Source organism: Sparus aurata, chromosome 5 (genome assembly GCF_900880675.1).
Source record: "Sparus aurata chromosome 5, fSpaAur1.1, whole genome shotgun sequence".
Classification (NCBI taxonomy): domain Eukaryota; kingdom Metazoa; phylum Chordata; class Actinopteri; order Spariformes; family Sparidae; genus Sparus; species Sparus aurata.
Genome location: NC_044191.1, coordinates 36,603,963 through 36,624,310, shown reverse-complemented (window position 1 = coordinate 36,624,310; position 20,348 = coordinate 36,603,963). Strand labels below are relative to the sequence as shown.

The following is a 20,348-nucleotide window of genomic DNA, read 5'->3' as shown; positions in this document are numbered from 1 at the left end:
AACGTTCAGAATAACGGAGCCGTCTCCAGAGCTTTGACTCGAGCAGCGAACACCAGAACTCTCTTCTCCACTTCGGTGTTGATGGTGGCCTGCGAGGCCCGAGGGTTCTCACGGAGAAACTGTGAGATCCCGAGGATACACTCCCTCTGAGGACACACACACACACACACACACAAGATGAGCTCAGAAGCAGTGAAGTAAAGAGATAACAAATCTCTGGAAACAGTTCTGCAAAACATGGTCACACACATCTGATGTTCTGTCGACTCTTTCTTTGATTTTTATGTTTATAATGAATCACATTGATCTTTACTAACAGTCTCTGACTTGATGTGATGTGTCTGTCACTCTCCTCTCCTGCGTATTCTATAAACATAAAGTCATTTAGAAGAAAATGACCCTTCAGGGCTCCCGTACACAACTCTGACTCATCCAGGAGCCTGTCAGGTTTACACACAGCTGTCATCCTGTTAAATTCTGTACATTTCCTCCTCACAGCGCCCCCTGCAGGCGGCACACAGTCACCTTGTAGGCGTCCACTTGGTCCTGGCCGGTGATCCGGTTCAGCAGCTCTCTGCCGACCTGGAGGCCCGTCACCACCGCCAGCATCCTGCGGTCCTCGTCAGTGTCCGAGCCGAGCCATCGCAGCAGCGCCATCTGAGGGAGGAAGACATTGGAAAAGAAGCATTATTTGACAAGTTTTAGCTCTTTAACAATAAATCGTTTGCTTTTCTCTCTCTTACTTTCTCAAACATCATAGCTTCCCTTTAGCATCACCTCAGTACAGTACTTGAGTAAATCCACTTAGTTACATTACACCACTGGGAAACACCAGATCAGAAGCTTTGTTTTGTTTGTCAGAGCAGTTAAATGTTCTTTTTCATCATGAACTTATCATCACACCTGTGCTGACAACATCACACCTGTTCTCATGAACAGCTTCACTCCCTGTTCCTGCAGTCAACAGTGATCGAGGAGGGACGAACTACAGTCGACTGAAACTCTACACGTTGGTATCAATGTGGAAGCTGTTAGAGATGTCTTTGAGTTTAGGTGCAACTGTTTTAAACAACACAGATGTATTTTTTTTAAAAAATTGGTTTTAGACTTATGCCAATGATGTTTAATATTGTTTTTATTGTCAAGCTTAAAAATTCTGTAAGAATTCTTTTAAGGACATTTCTGAATGCTGTTATTTAAAGGATTAAACATTTAAATCTTCCTCTATTCAATTAAATGTATATTCAGTACAATTGAAGTCACAATTTCTTCTTTTTGATTTTTGTTTCTTTTTGATATTTTGATCTCAATGTGACTTTCTAATTAAATAAAGTATAAAAGATCACATTTGTTCTCTCGGGATAGATGTGTGTCGTGTACTCTTGTTTCAGTTTGTTCTTTCCAGTTGTGTGTCCACTAATTCAGTACTGTACATATTATAAATATTTGAATATTTGAGTTTAAGGTGGATGTGTGTTTTTTTTCTCCCCTCCACAGACAGATTACAAAGGCTGCAACAGGTTTGTATAACATAGACAATCAGGTTTTACACTCCCAGATGAGGGTGATTTCATCCAACGCTGGTTTGTTGGTTTCACATGTGAAAGGTAAACAGGACACATGGACAGTTAAATGGGAACAGATATCTGTTTCCCATCACACATCGGAAGAACACAATATCACAAAACTAAAGGAATAAATTAATACATTTTGGCACAATCTCACCAACTACTACTTATTCTAAAAATTGTTTTGTGTTCTACTTCAAAGACGTATTTTTAAAAAAGAAATCCAACACAATGAAAGATTTTTTGTTTTGTTTTGTTTTTTTGCCTCAACTCTTAGAAAGGGGCACAATGCCCATTTTCTACATTTCTGCATGTGTATTACTGTTGTTACCTGTTTAAGTTCTCCAAAACCAGAGTGTAAAATATTCGTATTGGTTTGATAATGTGGTTTTATTGAATTGCAGATCTGATCATCAATCAGGCTTCGTACACATTTTTCAAGGTCAAATTCAAGCACTTTTCAAGCACTTTTGAGGGTCATTTTTAAGATTTTCCAGCACCTTACTGCTGGGGTAAAATACGTATCTAAAGGAACATATATACTTGTGATTTTTTTCTTCACTTTTTATCACAATTATGTACATTGTATTATGCTGTAAACATCTAAAATTATATTCTATAATAGCAAAGAATTCAGAAATTAATTATCCAGTCTGATCCCAATTTTGTAAAAGACACAGAGTTATAATGTCAAGCACTTTCAAGCACTTAAACTAAAATCCAAGCACTTTTCAGACCTTGAAAACACAACATTGAAATTCAAGCACTTTCAAGGATTTCAAGCACCCGTACGAACCCTGATCAATACATATCAAAGTTCCACAGTTAAAATAACATTCTGACAGAACAGATTTGTGTTTTCTTCTCACCTGCTGAATTAACTGAGCGTTGGTCATCTCTCCTCCTGAGCTCAACGAACCCGACATGACGGAACAAAACCCGCAAAACAGACGAATAAACGACGAAAAACACAAAAACAGCGAACAGTTGAGATGAAACAAACCCTAAAGACTTCTGCTGCTGCCACAAGTTTCAGCTAAATATGAAATTATTACAGATTTCTACCGAAAAATGGTTATTCTGTCGACTGGACAATGTAGGATGTCGCACTTCCTGTTTACATCACTTCTTCTTCTACGGTGTCCTCCGGGAGACTCTGGCCGTTAGAGTCACTCAGAGCGCTGCTGCCGCCCAGCGGCCACACACACGTACATCCTTCATTTAAGTTCAGTTCTTTGTGTCTCCTCACAGACTTCATCTCACAGGTCCAAAGCTTTCACAGTAGGTAGGTGTAAAATTACCAAGTAACATTGTTTAAATAATTATTTTAATTCACTGCAAACTGTCATAATAATTACCACAAAAGGTCTGGAAAGTTACCGCTATAATGTATTAATGACATGCTGCTTTTTTCAATAATCAGTTAATTAATAACTGGTTATTTCTCTATTACATTTCCGAGTGTAAAATGGTATAAAGTGGCTCTATGTTACTGTGATAACCGCAAAATGAATGTTTTCCACATCATTTATACACTTTTATTTATTATTATTAATATCATGTGTCAGTGGAAGCTTTATGGGTTTACAGTCGCTTGTATATTTGCTGTGTTACAGCTCACATCACTGTTGAAACATCCAAAAATGTATTTTATGTTCATGAGATTGGACTTGAATGCAGCATCTCAGCATGAGGTTTCTAGTGGTGACCAAGTCTTTGACAGGTCTTTGTCACAACACGTCGTGGTGCAGGTCAGAGGTCAGAGGTCAACTCTTCTCTTCAGGTTTGGAGAAGGAGCCCAGCTGTTTGGTGTTGACGTCCTTCAGCTGCTCCAGCTGCCTCTGTGCTCGTCGGTACAGATACTCGATGTGCATCACGTCCGTCTTCTTGATGCGAGCGTTCTCTCTGAACTCATCACGGATTCGGGGGATGAAGCCTGGTTTGTCCTGGCCGGCTCGCAGGAACTGTCGATACAGAGAGAGGACCTGCTTCTGCAGCTTACTGTGACGTGCCATCGGCAGACCGAAGCTCCTCCACCAGACCAAACTGAAACAAGGAGCTGACAACGTCGACACTGAGTATGTTCAGCTGCAGTTCCTCTGGTGTCCACTAGATGCTGCTGTCATCAAACTCTGACTGAATTGAAGTGAATGTGAAGAACTCCAGTTTCTCTCTACAGACTTTGAAAAGCTGGACCCTGAATGGTTCATGAGTGTAAAACTGGAACTACAGACTGAACTACAGACTGATCTACAGACTGAACTACAGACTGATCTACAGACTGAACTACAGACTGAACTACAGACTGAACTCAGACGACCCTAAACTCACTACAACTCCAACAAACAGCCTCATCACTTCTGTCTTTTTCACTGAGCTGAGGGGATGCAGGGGGAGCTCTGATTGGCTGAGAAGTCGTCTCAGGTGTCAGGTGTTGAGGTGATGGATGAAGTCTGATGTTTGACTGAGGGAGTAAAAAACAAACAGATCATAAATTACAGTAGGAGAAATAACTCACAGGAATCATCGTTAACGGTCTGAACAACAACAACGTCCTGTTTCTGAAGCTGAATGTTGAATTTTATAAAAGTCTATTAATTAATTTATGATGTAAGAGGAGGCGGTCTCTGTTTCAGGTCAGGCTCTCTGTCTCTGCCTCACAGCCCTGTAGGACACTTTTTTATTTGGATATGACAAACTTAAATAGAAAATGCTGAAAACAAATTTTCCGTCATTTGATGTTTGACTGGAGCTTCCTGTTGATCCACTCGTTGATTAGTGTTAATGATGTAAACGCAGCTGACTACTGTCAATCACTATTTTTACTGTTGTGGTTTTATTATTCTTTTTTTCCCCTATTGTTTTAGTTATTGTTCTATAAGACATGCTTGTTAAATATACAAAAATAAATATGTTATTTCCTCGAAAATGCAAACATTAACCTCATTTACTGAACAGTGAAGAGACAAACATTGTTCTTATACTCATGTACATTTGTTTGCTAACTTGATTGATTGATTGATAGATAAACTGATTGATTGATTAAGTTACTCTGCAGATTTCATGCTGCACCAGAGCTGAAACGCCACATTTTAAAAATTGATTTCCTTTTCTTTTTCATTAGCAACATATAGACATATTAATTATGACATGATTACAAAACCAGTCTCTCCTTAAACATTAACACATTCACACTTTTCTCCCAGAATGAGTTTTGCAGCAGTAGCACATGTGACAGCAGTTCAAGGAGAAGTTGTAGCATTAGCAGCATTAGCAGCGTTAGCAGCGTTTGTAGCATTAGCAGCGTTAGCAGCGTTAGCAGAACTACAAATAACGGTAGAATGTGAGTAACAGTATGAGTTGTAAGCAGTAGTTGAGGACAGCGGTGTTAGCAGAGCTAGCTGAACATCTTAATACAGTACAAACTACAGAAACAAACCAAATGTGAATGAAAACAGAGACTCACCTGCGTGTGGATTAACAAACAGGTTCGAACCGTTTCCGGTGGTTCAACTGTTTGTTTCTGTCAGAAAACCATCAGTGAGTTCATCGATCCAAGTATACGTAATTATTATCACCCTGTCTGTGTTTAAAGGCTGTTAGCTCACATCCACAGCCTCTGTGTGACCTTACTACACGTAACAACACCACTGTCAAGCCGAAGGACTACAAAAAAACGTGACTTCCTGTCATGAATGTCACAATAAAACACGTATTATGAGCACCGACGGTTAAAGAGGCTCTACAATCTATTGTTCGCCAACAACATTTAGATGAAAAAATATTCGTTGTTATTCTCGCAGGTGTGAATTACCGCGGAACGTGTTAAAGGCAATTTAAATGTGTTTCAGCAACACCGAATTTGGAGTTGTTTTATTTTGAAAATCCCGAACCGGAAGAGGAAGTGTGTTCCCTGTTTAACTTCTCGGTGTCAAATGTGAAAACAGAGCAGCAGCAGTCAGCTGGGATCAACACGGCCGCTCGGAACAGGAAGGTGGGCCAGTTTCATTCTGATAATCTCTCTGATGAATGTTGTTTCCTGTTGAGAAGTTTAATAAAAGTGAAATTAACGGATCGTCCGCAGACATTAGCTAACGTCAGCTGCTGTCTGCCCTCTGATTCAGCTGAGCCTGTTAGCATCATTAACCCTGTGTGTTCAGCAGCTCAGCGAGGAACAACGACTACATGACTTTAATATGTATTTATGTTCTTATGTCTGTTGTGTCTAAATAAACGCAGTGAGAAAACCTCATTATAGCATGTGTTCATATCACATGTAGTATATTAACATGTGTTGACTGCAGCAGTAATGAACATGGATTGTCTTCTGTTTATAATCGTATTAGTCGCTCTGTTTTATGCATTTACTCTATATTTACTTTATGTTTTGAATATTTTGTATCCTTCAGTGATTTTGAATACTCTGACTGTCTGAGCTGGGTCCAGTGTGGTTCTGATGGTTCTGGCCCGGGCACTGCTTGTTACTGAACATTTTCTTCAGGATTCATAAACTTCTTTCTTATTTTATCTCATCTGAATTTATTTAAGTGCAATTTTGAGGAACTTTACTTGGGAATTTCCTTTTTCTGCTACTTAGTTCTTCCATTCGCGACATTCACTGTCACAAATATTGTCCTTTTTTACTTCAGTACATTTATTTAATAACTTTGGCTACTAGTTATTTGCTGATTCAGATTGATATAAAATAAATTCAACTAATACATTGATGTGTTCTGATATAAATTAAACTATCAGCAGTACAAAATAATTGAACCTATTGTTCATTAAAGTGATGAACACATTAGCTTATTAGTAATTATAATCCAGTGTTATAATATATTATTCTGAAATGCACTTTTATACATCACTATTATTTATAAAGCTTAACATCTCAGCTCAGCTTTGTGTTGCAGTCTATGGCAACTCAAACTTACACAAGTTCCAAATATCAGTATCAGAACTGAAAAAACATACAAACCAACCCTTAAGTTTTATATTCAATTATTTTATTCGAGCACAGAATTACACAGATATTGATAATAAAAAAATATATGATATAATAAGTATATAAATCTATGAATTCTTCTAAATCTGGAAAGTTTTTATGTCTTCTTTTGGCCCAACTTTTATTCACTTTGTTCTGTTTTATGTCCTTTAAGTTTTTATCTTTTTCTTCTATTTTAATGTAAAATATTTGTTTGGACATGTTCTGTTCTGTGTGTGACATGGAGGACAAGACAGCTGCAGGTCATTGCCGTCTGAACATAAAGTCAAATATCTTTTTATACCATAATCTTGTCTGTCCAACACAAACTGCTTTCAACACTTTGAGCTGTAACCTTTGAAATGGTTTTTGATTGTGTGTGTGTGTGTGTGTGTGTGTGTGTGTGTGTGTGTGTGTGTGTGTGTTTACCACCAGACATGGAGGTGACGGAGGCGGAGCAGCGGCGGCAGGTGGAGGAGCAGGTGGAGATGCTGCTGAGCGGTCAGGGGTCAGAGGTCAGCGGGTGTGACGTGGGCCTGGAGCAGAGCAAACCAGCCACTCTGAGGAAGAACGTCACCTACATCGTCTGTGGAGTCATCTTCAACGACAAGGTGCTCTGTCCTGATTGGCTCCTGCAGGACTGAGGTCAGAAGCTACAGCTCAGACAAAATGTAACGTGTGTGTGTGTGTGTGTGTGTGTGTGTGTGTGTGTGTGTGTGTGTGTGTGTGTGTGCGCGCTCCATCAGGAGGAGGTGCTGATGGTGCAGGAGGCGAAGCAGGACTGTTACAAGCAGTGGTACCTGCCTGCAGGGAGGGTGGAGGTCGGGGAGAATCTGGAGGAGGCGCTGAGGAGGGAGGTGAGACACACACACACACACACAAACACACACACAGGGTTCAGTGATGGGTTTTCGGGTTGAGAACAAAGGGACAAATATGTCTGCAGGTGAAGGAGGAGGCGGGGTTTGACTGTGAACCAATCACGCTGCTGCTGATCCAGGAGCAGGGACCACAGTGGATCCGCTTCATCTTCCTCGCCAAAATCACAGGTCAGAGGTCACACAGTGTCAACTGAACCTGAGTCCAATCAAAGGAACAGTTCACCCAAAAGTCCAAATTCAGTCATTATCTCCTCAACCCCATGCTGACAGAAAGCTGTTCTTCTTCTGATGTTTGACTGTGATGTGTGTGTGTGTGTGTGTGTGTGTGTGTGTCAGGTGGGAGTTTAAAGAGTCTGTCAGCAGCGGATCAGGAGTCTCTTCAGGCGTCCTGGTGGGACAGACAGTCTGCTCTCCCTCTGAGAGGACGAGACATCCTCCGTCTCATCGACTGTGGCCTCAAGTACTCTCGTTTTTATGCTAAGCTAGGCTAATCACATGTAGAATAGACTTTAGACAGAGTGATTTATGATTTGGCTTTTGATGGAAACAGTGAGTTTGAAGCAGAATACTCACACTGACTTTGGCTGCTGTGCTGCCTTCAGGTACCGTCAGGATCCCTGGCATCCTGTCACGTTACCTGTGGACCTGAGCTGCCGTCATGTGGTGCAGAGACTCGTCCTGGTCTTCACCAGCGCTGAGCAGCAGGTGTGGGTGCTGCTCATCAAAGGTAACGAGCTGCTCATCAGACAAAAACACGTCTGCTTTGTCTTTAATTTCTTTAACATACATTTCTAATTTTAAAGATTTTAATTGAAAATATCTTTCACAGTTCTATCTGTCACACAGATGTTTAGATCTTCAGTTCCTGTCTAACCTCCTCTGTCTGTCTCTGCCCTGCAGCCCCGGCGCTCCACCTCCCCATAGCAGCAGCAGTAAAGACCCATGCAGTGACCTGGGCAGCCAACATGGTGGTGCAGGAGGCCATGCCGTCAGCGTACTACGACCAGGACGTGAACACGCTGGGCATCTTCAGCCTGCAGCACAACGGCAGACAGCACGGCAAGACAGACGGCGTGTGCCTCAACACGCTGGTGGCGCTGGTCCCAGACCACGTCCAACGCAACGAGGACGGGGAGAGGGTGGAGTGTACAGGAACGAGTCAGCCTCCATCTATAGAAAACCCTCGATACATCTGGCACCAAGTCCAGAAACAAACACTGAGAGAGAAACTGCTGGAAAAGACCAAGAACACCTCCATCGTACCGATCCACAGCCTGTACTGACCAGAACATATCTCTGATGATGTCAACACATCACCGCCTCTGGGATTTACCAGGAGGACTCTTATTGTGAAGGGAACACACTGACTGGCTTTAAGAAAGGTGCTTTTAATCTGAAAGACAGACCTGTTCAGACCTGTTGTTAACATCTGTTTAATCTGATGTCACTTCCTGCTCCGTATGAAACAAACCCGTCCATCACTGAGACAAACAGACTCCATGTTTCTACTCAAAGACAGAAAGAAGTTCATGTAGAACATTTGCTGAATGAACAAGAAGGTCCAAATAATGCAGAATGAGTCAGAGACAGAGTTTCACAGAGTTTATAAAATGTCTCCAACTCAACAACTCACTAAACTGACACATTTGTTAAGGGAGTCTGGGGACTTTCTCCACGGGGACAAAGAAGGAGCCTATATTGTTACTGTTTAGTGTCTTTGTAACATGTGACATGTTTAGATCACTAACATGTTTCTTCTTTCATAAATGGAGTGTAAATGGTAAAATCAGTGTAAACAGTGTGTTCAAACAGCTGATCAATGTTGGCAGGTAAGACTTTAGCACTTTAGACACAGAAGCAGACAGGCTGGTACAGACATGCTGCCACAAACTGACACTTTTTACAAGGAGACAAACAACTTCAGCTGAAAGATTTAATGCTGAATTTACAACAAGGACACAATGAGTTACAATCTGTCACACACACAGTTTCATAATGTTTATAAAGCTTTACGCTACACAACAACTCCTAAAATTAGCTGATTTGTTAAGGGAGTCTGGTGATGTGGTTAATAGTTGGCTTCATGTATCACATTTAATGCTGAATTTACAACGAGGACACAATGAGTTAGAATCTGTCACACACACAGTTTCACTACGTTATAAAGTTTGTTTTAACTCAACAACTCTTTAAATCACTACATTTGTTAATGGAGTCTGGTGATGCTGTGGTTACTGGTTCAGTGGTTGGATCACTGGTCTGAACAGGGCTGAAATGTCTAATGTTGTTGAAGAGTTTTAATGTGAATGGAGCAATAAAATATTGATATTTATGTTTGATTTTATAAGAAATATTCTGCTTTAAATTAATAATTAATATACTTACTGTTTTTCTTTCAGGCAGTGAGATGTTCAGATCTCACTGCCTGTGTGTTAGAAACAGGGAAGAAATCAGGATGCAGTTAGCTTAGCTTAGCACAAAGACAAATAGAAATACTCCTGGCAGCTCTAAAGCTCCACAGATAACACGTATACAGTCTTTAATCTGCACAGGAGGAAAATAACACTTTATGTTTTCTGGAACTGTTTCTTGTTGAACAACAAAGACCACTGTAACATGCTGTTTGTCAAAAAAATAGTATTTAAGTCCTTGCAAAATTAAACTCACAAAACACAAAGCTGATGGAAGTTATTTCCTTTATTGTCTTTAACGTTAACGTGACACCGTTTGTCTTCGTCTCTGCGTGTCGGAGCTCATCACTGCTCAGCCGACTTCTCCGTCTTGGGCTTCCTGACGTATTTGTCGTTGAGGCTCTTCAAGTGTTTGGTTCGGTTCTCCAGACGGACCAGCCACTCCCCCCTCAGCCTGAAAACACACACACACACACACACACACACACACACACACACACACACACACAGGAAGGTTTCCTTTAGTTCCACAGTTTCAAACATGACAGGTGTGCTGTGGATTAAGAGAATAATCCAAGTCTCCAGAAGTCCAAAGATTCAAAACTGATTTGAAAAGTTGTCATTCACACCAGTCGAGCTCGTGCAGCCGCTTCAGTCTTCAGCTTTAAAGAGGCTCCAGCAGACTGAGATCAGTTAGTGATGTGTTCTCTCCTGCAGACTGAGATCAGTTAGTGATGTGTTCTCTCCTGCAGACTGAGATCAGTTAGTGATGTGTTCTCTGCTGCAGACTGAGATCAGTTAGTGATGTGTTCTCTCTGCTGCAGACTGAGATCAGTTAGTGATGTGTTCTCTGCTGCAGACTGAGATCAGTTAGTGATGTGTTCTCTCTCCTGCAGACTGAGATCAGTTAGTGATGTGTTCTCTGCTGCAGACTGAGATCAGTTAGTGATGTGTTCTCTCCTGCAGACTGAGATCAGTTAGTGATGTGTTCTCTGCTGCAGACTGAGATCAGTTAGTGATGTGTTCTCTGCTGCAGACTGAGATCAGTTAGTGATGTGTTCTCTGCTGCAGACTGAGATCAGTTAGTGATGTGTTCTCTGCTGCAGACTGAGATCAGTTAGTGATGTGTTCTCTGCTGCAGACTGAGATCAGTTAGTGATGTGTTCTCTCCTGCAGACTGAGATCAGTTAGTGATGTGTTCTCTGCTGCAGACTGAGATCAGTTAGTGATGTGTTCTCTCTGCTGCAGACTGAGATCAGTTAGTGATGTGTTCTCTGCTGCAGACTGAGATCAGTTAGTGATGTGTTCTCTGCTGCAGACTGAGATCAGTTAGTGATGTGTTCTCTCCTGCAGACTGAGATCAGTTAGTGATGTGTTCTCTCCTGCAGACTGAGATCAGTTAGTGATGTGTTCTCTGCTGCAGACTGAGATCAGTTAGTGATGTGTTCTCTGCTGCAGACTGAGATCAGTTAGTGATGTGTTCTCTCCTGCAGACTGAGATCAGTTAGTGATGTGTTCTCTGCTGCAGACTGAGATCAGTTAGTGATGTGTTCTCTGCTGCAGACTGAGATCAGTTAGTGATGTGTTCTCTGCTGCAGACTGAGATCAGTTAGTGATGTGTTCTCTCCTGCAGACTGAGATCAGTTAGTGATGTGTTCTCTCCTGCAGACTGAGATCAGTTAGTGATGTGTTCTCTGCTGCAGACTGAGATCACATGTCACAGGTGTAAATCTGTTCTCAGATCAGTTAGTGATGTGTTCTCTGCTGCAGACTGAGATCAGTTAGTGATGTGTTCTCTCTGCTGCAGACTGAGATCAGTTAGTGATGTGTTCTCTCCTGCAGACTGAGATCAGTTAGTGATGTGTTCTCTGCTGCAGACTGAGATCAGTTAGTGATGTGTTCTCTGCTGCAGACTGAGATCAGTTAGTGATGTGTTCTCTCTGCTGCAGACTGAGATCAGTTAGTGATGTGTTCTCTGCTGCAGACTGAGATCAGTTAGTGATGTGTTCTCTCCTGCAGACTGAGATCAGTTAGTGATGTGTTCTCTGCTGCAGACTGAGATCAGTTAGTGATGTGTTCTCTGCTGCAGACTGAGATCAGTTAGTGATGTGTTCTCTCCTGCAGACTGAGATCAGTTAGTGATGTGTTCTCTGCTGCAGACTGAGATCAGTTAGTGATGTGTTCTCTGCTGCAGACTGAGATCAGTTAGTGATGTGTTCTCTGCTGCAGACTGAGATCAGTTAGTGATGTGTTCTCTGCTGCAGACTGAGATCAGTTAGTGATGTGTTCTCTCCTGCAGACTGAGATCAGTTAGTGATGTGTTCTCTGCTGCAGACTGAGATCAGTTAGTGATGTGTTCTCTCCTGCAGACTGAGATCAGTTAGTGATGTGTTCTCTCCTGCAGACTGAGATCAGTTAGTGATGTGTTCTCTCCTGCAGACTGAGATCAGTTAGTGATGTGTTCTCTGCTGCAGACTGAGATCAGTTAGTGATGTGTTCTCTGCTGTAGACTGAGATCAGTTAGTGATGTGTTCTCTGCTGCAGACTGAGATCAGTTAGTGATGTGTTCTCTGCTGCAGACTGAGATCAGTTAGTGATGTGTTCTCTGCTGCAGACTGAGATCAGTTAGTGATGTGTTCTCTCCTGCAGACTGAGATCAGTTAGTGATGTGTTCTCTGCTGCAGACTGAGATCAGTTAGTGATGTGTTCTCTGCTGCAGACTGAGATCAGTTAGTGATGTGTTCTCTCCTGCAGACTGAGATCAGTTAGTGATGTGTTCTCTGCTGCAGACTGAGATCAGTTAGTGATGTGTTCTCTGCTGCAGACTGAGATCAGTTAGTGATGTGTTCTCTGCTGCAGACTGAGATCAGTTAGTGATGTGTTCTCTCTGCTGCAGACTGAGATCAGTTAGTGATGTGTTCTCTGCTGCAGACTGAGATCAGTTAGTGATGTGTTCTCTCCTGCAGACTGAGATCAGTTAGTGATGTGTTCTCTCTGCTGCAGACTGAGATCAGTTAGTGATGTGTTCTCTGCTGCAGACTGAGATCAGTTAGTGATGTGTTCTCACTGCTGCAGACTGAGATCAGTTAGTGATGTGTTCTCTGCTGCAGACAGATCAGTTAGTGATGTGTTCTCTGCTGCAGACTGAGATCAGTTAGTGATGTGTTCTCTCCTGCAGACTGAGATCAGTTAGTGATGTGTTCTCTCCTGCAGACTGAGATCAGTTAGTGATGTGTTCTCTGCTGCAGACTGAGATCAGTTAGTGATGTGTTCTCTCCTGCAGACTGAGATCAGTTAGTGATGTGTTCTCTCCTGCAGACTGAGATCAGTTAGTGATGTGTTCTCTCCTGCAGACTGAGATCAGTTAGTGATGTGTTCTCTCTGCTGCAGACTGAGATCAGTTAGTGATGTGTTCTCTCCTGCAGACTGAGATCAGTTAGTGATGTGTTCTCTGCTGCAGACTGAGGTCAGTTAGTGATGTGTTCTCTCCTGCAGACTGAGATCAGTTAGTGATGTGTTCTCTCTGCTGCAGACTGAGATCAGTTAGTGATGTGTTCTCTCCTGCAGACTGAGATCAGTTAGTGATGTGTTCTCACTGCTGCAGACTGAGATCAGTTAGTGATGTGTTCTCTCTGCTGCAGACTGAGATCAGTTAGTGATGTGTTCTCTCCTGCAGACTGAGATCAGTTAGTGATGTGTTCTCTGCTGCAGACTGAGATCAGTTAGTGATGTGTTCTCTCTGCTGCAGACTGAGATCAGTTAGTGATGTGTTCTCTCCTGCAGACTGAGATCAGTTAGTGATGTGTTCTCTCTGCTGCAGACTGAGATCAGTTAGTGATGTGTTCTCTGCTGCAGACTGAGATCAGTTAGTGATGTGTTCTCTGCTGCAGACTGAGATCAGTTAGTGATGTGTTCTCTGCTGCAGACTGAGATCAGTTAGTGATGTGTTCTCTGCTGCAGACTGAGATCAGTTAGTGATGTGTTCTCTCCTGCAGACTGAGATCAGTTAGTGATGTGTTCTCTGCTGCAGACTGAGATCAGTTAGTGATGTGTTCTCTCCTGCAGACTGAGATCAGTTAGTGATGTGTTCTCTCCTGCAGACTGAGATCAGTTAGTGATGTGTTCTCTGCTGCAGACTGAGATCAGTTAGTGATGTGTTCTCTGCTGCAGACTGAGATCAGTTAGTGATGTGTTCTCTCCTGCAGACTGAGATCAGTTAGTGATGTGTTCTCTCTGCTGCAGACTGAGATCAGTTAGTGATGTGTTCTCTGCTGCAGACTGAGATCAGTTAGTGATGTGTTCTCTGCTGCAGACTGAGATCAGTTAGTGATGTGTTCTCTCCTGCAGACTGAGATCAGTTAGTGATGTGTTCTCTCTGCTGCAGACTGAGATCAGTTAGTGATGTGTTCTCTCCTGCAGACTGAGATCAGTTAGTGATGTGTTCTCTGCTGCAGACTGAGATCAGTTAGTGATGTGTTCTCTGCTGCAGACTGAGATCAGTTAGTGATGTGTTCTCTGCTGCAGACTGAGATCAGTTAGTGATGTGTTCTCTGCTGCAGACTGAGATCAGTTAGTGATGTGTTCTCTCCTGCAGACTGAGATCAGTTAGTGATGTGTTCTCTGCTGCAGACTGAGATCAGTTAGTGATGTGTTCTCTGCTGCAGACTGAGATCAGTTAGTGATGTGTTCTCTGCTGCAGACTGAGATCACAGCAGACGAGCTGATGGAGACTTCTGATGTTTCTGTGGTTGTTTCTATGTTTTAAATCAAGTCTCAGCTGATTCAGTTGTTTAGCAGAATGCTGCAACTCTGTTTAACTGTGAAGCTCCAGAAGTATGCATGTGTCTACACTGTGTGTGTGTGTGTGTGTGTGTGTGCCGAAGCAGCAGTGAGGTCACATTTAGTGTTTAATGTGCTGCTGAGTTCAGGAGGATCTGGTGTCTCAGTGACAGCTGAGGTGTTATCACTGACACATCAGCATTTCACTTCTTCTTTATTTCACCATCAATCAAACACACACCAACATCACTCTGTGTGTGTCTCTGTGTGTATGTCTGGGTGTGTGTGTGTGTGTGTCTGCAAAGATGGAAAATGTGTATGAGACAGAGACACAAAGAAAGTCCAGACATGCTGTACATGAATAAATGCATGTGTGTTTATTCACGTCCCTCTGTGTGTGTGTGTGTGTGTGTGTGTGTGTGTGCGTGCGTGCGTGTGTGTGTGTGTGTGTGCGTGCGTGTGTGTGCGCGTGTGTGTGTGTGTGTGCGTGTGTGTGTGTGTGTGTGTAACCTAACCCTGACTGTCAGCTGTCCTCACTGTCTCTTCACCACCTTCCTGTCGAGTTTTCTGGATTATTCCATTTGTTCTCTCAGCTGCTGATAATCCTCCTGACCTCAGCAGAGGCAGACACAAAGACACATGAAGACAGACGGATCGATGGACAGGCAGGCAGACAGACAGACAGACAGACAGACAGACAGACAGACATGTTCTAAAGTGTTCTTGTGGTTCTGTTGGGTCTCGCTCTCAGACTTCCTCTCTGACTCTCCTGAAGTTACAGACAGTCGAGCAGGTGAAACGTCACCTGAGGAAACTGGAGGATTTCTCTGTTTGAACCTTGTTTGAAACATTTGGGATGATTTGACAACACAACTCAACAACATTTACAGCGAAGGTCGAGACGTTTTTTAGGTTGTAATGCAGAAACCTTACAGGATGTATCTTTAAAGGAGCAGTCTGTAGTTTTGTTGAAGAACAGATTTTTTTGTTTACCTAAACAAACAAAATAATCAAACTTTCTTTGTTTTCATGACTGAATAAACAAACTGACCTTAAAGAACAACACAGTGTTTACTGTTTTACTGTGTTTATATGTGGCGGACCCTGCCACCTTTCCAGCTTCATACAGTGTTCTGGGGCCTTGTTGTCCTCAGCTTGATTATTCACTTATTTCTGAGTTTGTATTATTACCTCATTAATATCTGAATGAGCCTGAAAAACAATTTTCCAAACAGTTTCTGATCGATTCTCTGCGGATCAACTACTCGCTGCAGCTCACGCTCACACCAAGCTGTATTGAGACAGTAAAGTTATTTTTAGTCCCAGCTGGACATCAATGTGGAAACTTTGTGTCGACAACATGTGAAGAATTTAATTTAACTTCAAAATACAACCGTCTGCCTGCCTGCCTGCCTGCCTGTCTGCTTCCATCACTCATCGCTGTGTCATTATCACCTCGACTCCCTGCAACACGTTGTTCCAGCCTCTGGCCGGGTCACACATAACGCACACAATTAGTGGGACTAGAGCCGGGGTTAGAGGCGACGGGGGGCGTTGGGGGGTGCATGGTAATAGATAGCAGGAGGATCAGGGGATACATGGTATTGATAGGTGGGGGATTAGGGGGACAGGGTAATAGATAGTGGGGGGATTAGCTGTGATGGGCTGAAGAGGTGGTGTGAGGTTAAGGGGGATCGGGGAGGAGAAGACAGGAGTTAGGAGGGATATGGCTAATAGCTGGTGTAGCACTAAGAGGTGAAGGTTTAACAGGAGGATGTGAATCATACACATGTACATCCCATCATAATGCAACGAAGGAGAAGCTGACAACTTCACTGTGAGGCTGCAGCTCCAAACACTGAACCACCAGGCGAAGGTGGAGGAAATAATATACATCTCTTATCTAATCACCAAAATAAATACGGCAATGTTTGTTCCTGCAGACCATGGTGTTTATGTTTTGGTTAGGTTACGGCATAAAAACCACTTGTGGTTAGAAAAACATCATGTTTTGGCTTAATATACTTTTTTTGTCGCAATAAACATTAAAATGTCCCGAATGCGTTAACAGCGTGTGCTGCCTGACCAATGACAGTGTAGTGACCCACACAGGGCGGGATCTAAACACAGAGCAGCGCTAACGTTTAGCTGCTTAGCTAGCAAGGACTCGTCGCGCTGCTACGTTACCAATTAGTTTTTGAGTTTAGTCAACACGTGAGAACTCGTCTGACACGGAGAGTCTCCTGTTGTGTGCTACATGTGTGAATAACAACTATAGTCTGGATTTTGTCTGCAGTGTATCTGTGTAAACGGCTTTAGCGTCTCCCCCCTCTGGCACCGTCAGTTACCATGGTTACAGGAATGCCCTGAAACTTTATAATGATCAATAAGAAGTTTCTGGTTAGTTTGACAGATAACTCGCCATCAGACTGACAAGAATGCAAAAGTTGCTGTTTGTATGATGTATTTTTCTGTTAAACGATAAGAGGCTCACTTTAAACATTATTATTAATAATAATAATAATAAATAATAATGATGATGAGAAGAAGGAGAAAAATAACGTACTGAAAAGTTCTGCAGATGGTTGGTTAATTGAAAGAGTAAAACTTGAGAGAGAAAAAAATGGCACAGTTTGATTTTATAGATTGAAAATTACATTACAAAAGACAAAAATCATTTTAAGTGTGAATAGAACAGCTGTTCCGATCCTCCTGTTAAACACTGTTGGTCAAATATGTTAACGTGATGTCTGCGTTAGAGAACATGGTGTGTGGTGAGGCTGTAAATCTTTTTATTTAGCACTTGTCAAGTAAAATGCCCTGTAACATGTTTCACAAATTACAAATTGGGAATATGACTACAGCTCGAAAAAACATTCAGTCAAAAGATTTATTTTTTTTTTTTGGGGTGAGAACTGTAATAAGCTAAGAGAAGGAGAGAAATAGTGAACTAGCCGATAGATGCAACAGATGCTAACCTGTAACCTACTGTAAATGTAGCCGAGGCTAAAAAATGAAAGGACATGCAATGAATCAGAATATTTTAAGGCCATGTTCAGTCACAGTATGAATTATCCATCAATATTATTATTTTAGATGTTTGGACAGATAAGTTATTATGTTATAATGTGACTAAACATGGCATTAAAATATTCGGTCATGACTCAGTAGTATACTTAGACTTTTCATTTTAAAGATTCAACAGAGGATGAGACAGGAGAGAGAGATGAAGAGGTTGAAGGGACAGAGACAGGAGGAGAGGAGAGAGAGATGAAGAGGTTGAAGGGACAGAGACAGGAGGAGAGGAGAGAGAGATGAAGAGGTGAAGGGACAGAGACAGGAGGAGAGGAGAGAGAGAGATGAAGAGGTTGAAGGGACAGAGACAGGAGGAGAGGAGAGAGAGATGAAGAGGTTGAAGGGACAGAGACAGGAGGAGAGAGAGAGAGATGAAGAGGTTGAAGGGACAGAGACAGGAGGAGAGAGAGAGAGATGAAGAGGTTGAAGGGACAAGAGACCGGGAGAGGAGAGAGAGAGATGAAGAGGTTGAAGGGACAGAGACAGGAGGAGAGAGAGAGAGATGAAGAGGTTGAAGGGAAGAGACAGGAGGAGAGAGAGAGAGATGAAGAGGTTGAAGGGACAGAGACAGGAGGAGAGGAGAGAGAGAGATGAAGAGGTTGAAGGGACAGAGACAGGAGGAGAGGAGAGAGAGATGAAGAGGTTGAAGGGACAGAGACAGGAGGAGAGAGAGAGCAGGAGAAGGAACCAGTGAGATGCATGTGGAGTCAGTCAGGTCCAATATCAGCCCATGACCCGGATACATACAGAGGCCAGAGTCACTGTTCTGATGAAGAAAAGGGAAAGACTTCTTGTAAGCTTTGGTATTACTGTAGTTGTTGTTACTGTTACATCTCTCTCTCACACACTCAATCACCATACTTTACCAAACACTTCATGTGTGCAGTTATAGATCATCTTAGTTGTGGTTTTTGGTTTCGGGGGGGGAATCATCATCTTAATAAGGCCAATCAGCTCTAGATCAAATCAATCAACTTTTCTGTTTCTTTATCTTATATCTATTTTTGCTTATCCGTTTATTCTTTTAATGTTTGCTCCACTTTGTTAAGTGTCCTTGGGTACCCTGAAAGGTGCTATATAAATTAAATGCATTATTATTATTATTATTATTATTATTATTATTATTATCAGCAGCAGCTACAGTGAAGATGTCCTCTTATATTATATATATTTTCACATCAGTTCTCGAGGCTTCTGCAGACTTTGGATGTGAAGACGAGCTGAGCTTGATGTATTTTGTTTTTTTGAACCTCTGCCACCGAGTTTGTTCATGTGTTGGTTGGTTTGTCAGCAGGATTACACAAAAACCACTGAGCTCCATTCCCACCACACCTGTACGGCAGATGAGTCTCAGAATAGACCTCATTCAGTTTTGGTGCAGATGCTCATAAAGGGACAGATCCAGGATTTCTTCTCACTTTTTGTACATTGTGAAATGTTGATAAAGTAAGTGAAGTCACTCCCTGATTTTAAGATGAAATCTTCACTGTAGCTGCAAAGCTAAAAGTGTTAGCATGCACCACACATCAAGGGTGTAACTAACGTCTTTTCATATCAGTTTGGACTCTCGGGGCCTCTGACTTCATGATTCATCCATTCATTGTTAATATTTCAGTCATGAACGTTCGACAGACAACTTTGTCCTCCACAGAGTCACGTCAGCACGTCTAAAAGATAAACTTACATATGTAACCACGTGTGTTTCCTCAGGGACAATAATTGAAACATCTATAAAAACTATGGACTGTCATTTCTTTTTTCCCAGCTGACAGATGGAGGTGTGCTCAGGTTACAGTCTGGCTGATGTTTTGGCTCATTAGTGATCATCATCACTGAGACCTTTAACGACCAGCTCGTCGAGGGTGTGTGTTTGTCCTGGTATGTCCTCCAGCTCGCTGAGAGACGAGAGGCTGTTTGTAATGAGACGGTCTGTTTTTAGATGTGTCTATTTGCCGAACTGTCACATGTCTACCACAACTTGAGCCACAGACATCAGGTTCAAATACCTCCACGGATCGGCGTCTTTGGGAAAGAGGCGCTTTGCCCAGAGGAAGGTCTGATTTTGGGCATCGCTACAAGTCACGCACTCAGCTGGAGCTGGAAAGGTCAAGCTCAGCAGGTTTGTGCTTTGTGTCGGGAGTTTCCATGGTCAGTAGAACAATGACCACTGACAGAGAAGAGATGCTGCTTCAGAGCCACAGTGCTGCATTTTAAATGTATTCATAACATGTCTGCATCTTTACAACCAGAAACCAAGGAACCCAAAAGAGACGTCACTGAATCTCCTTTGGGGTCCAGACTGTGTGGACAGCTGTATTGTGAAAGTAAAGAGCACACTTCAGAGATTAGGTTGACGGCTGATCGACACCTCAGTTGTTCCTCATATTAGTGAAGGAAAGGCTTCTGTTCACGCTGCTGTTTGCAGTGTCAGTGAAGTCTCAACAGCATGAGACGGACCTTCCTCGTTTGATCACAGTGTTATCGAGGGTCTAATGACAGAGGATGTCGTTCACTGCACACATTGTAGAAATTCAGATTCAAATTCTGACCGACTCTCTGAAGTGTGTTCTCTCATTTTCTCTGGGCGTTTCTTCATCATTTCTTCATGTTGGGTTTTAGTGGTTGTGACTGTGTCCGAGTGTGTTGAGTT

The 20,348-nt window shown here is 42.4% G+C and overlaps 3 protein-coding genes across 4 annotated transcripts in view; 1 reads left to right on the top strand and 2 right to left on the bottom strand.

Annotated features, from left to right (window-relative positions):
- LOC115581335 (GTPase IMAP family member 8-like) overlaps positions 1 to 20,348 on the bottom strand; it is a 451,552-nt gene that overhangs the window by 37,177 nt on the left and 394,027 nt on the right. The gene's annotated exons all lie outside the window — the stretch shown is intronic.
- nudt18 (nudix (nucleoside diphosphate linked moiety X)-type motif 18) lies at positions 5,413 to 8,938 on the top strand. The gene is made up of 7 exons (XM_030416403.1): positions 5,413 to 5,562; positions 6,988 to 7,163; positions 7,299 to 7,409; positions 7,499 to 7,601; positions 7,770 to 7,893; positions 8,036 to 8,160; positions 8,334 to 8,938. The coding sequence occupies exons 2-7, from the start codon at positions 6,990 to 6,992 to the stop codon at positions 8,714 to 8,716; spliced, it is 1,020 nt and encodes a 339-aa protein (XP_030272263.1). The 5' UTR covers positions 5,413 to 5,562; positions 6,988 to 6,989; the 3' UTR covers positions 8,717 to 8,938.
- LOC115581394 (protein FAM240B) overlaps positions 10,113 to 20,348 on the bottom strand; it is an 11,684-nt gene continuing 1,448 nt past the window's right edge. The window contains exon 3 of the mRNA XM_030416444.1: positions 10,113 to 10,298. Coding sequence (XP_030272304.1) covers positions 10,190 to 10,298 — 109 coding nt within the window. The 3' untranslated portion in view covers positions 10,113 to 10,189. The remainder of the gene's footprint in view (positions 10,299 to 20,348) is intronic.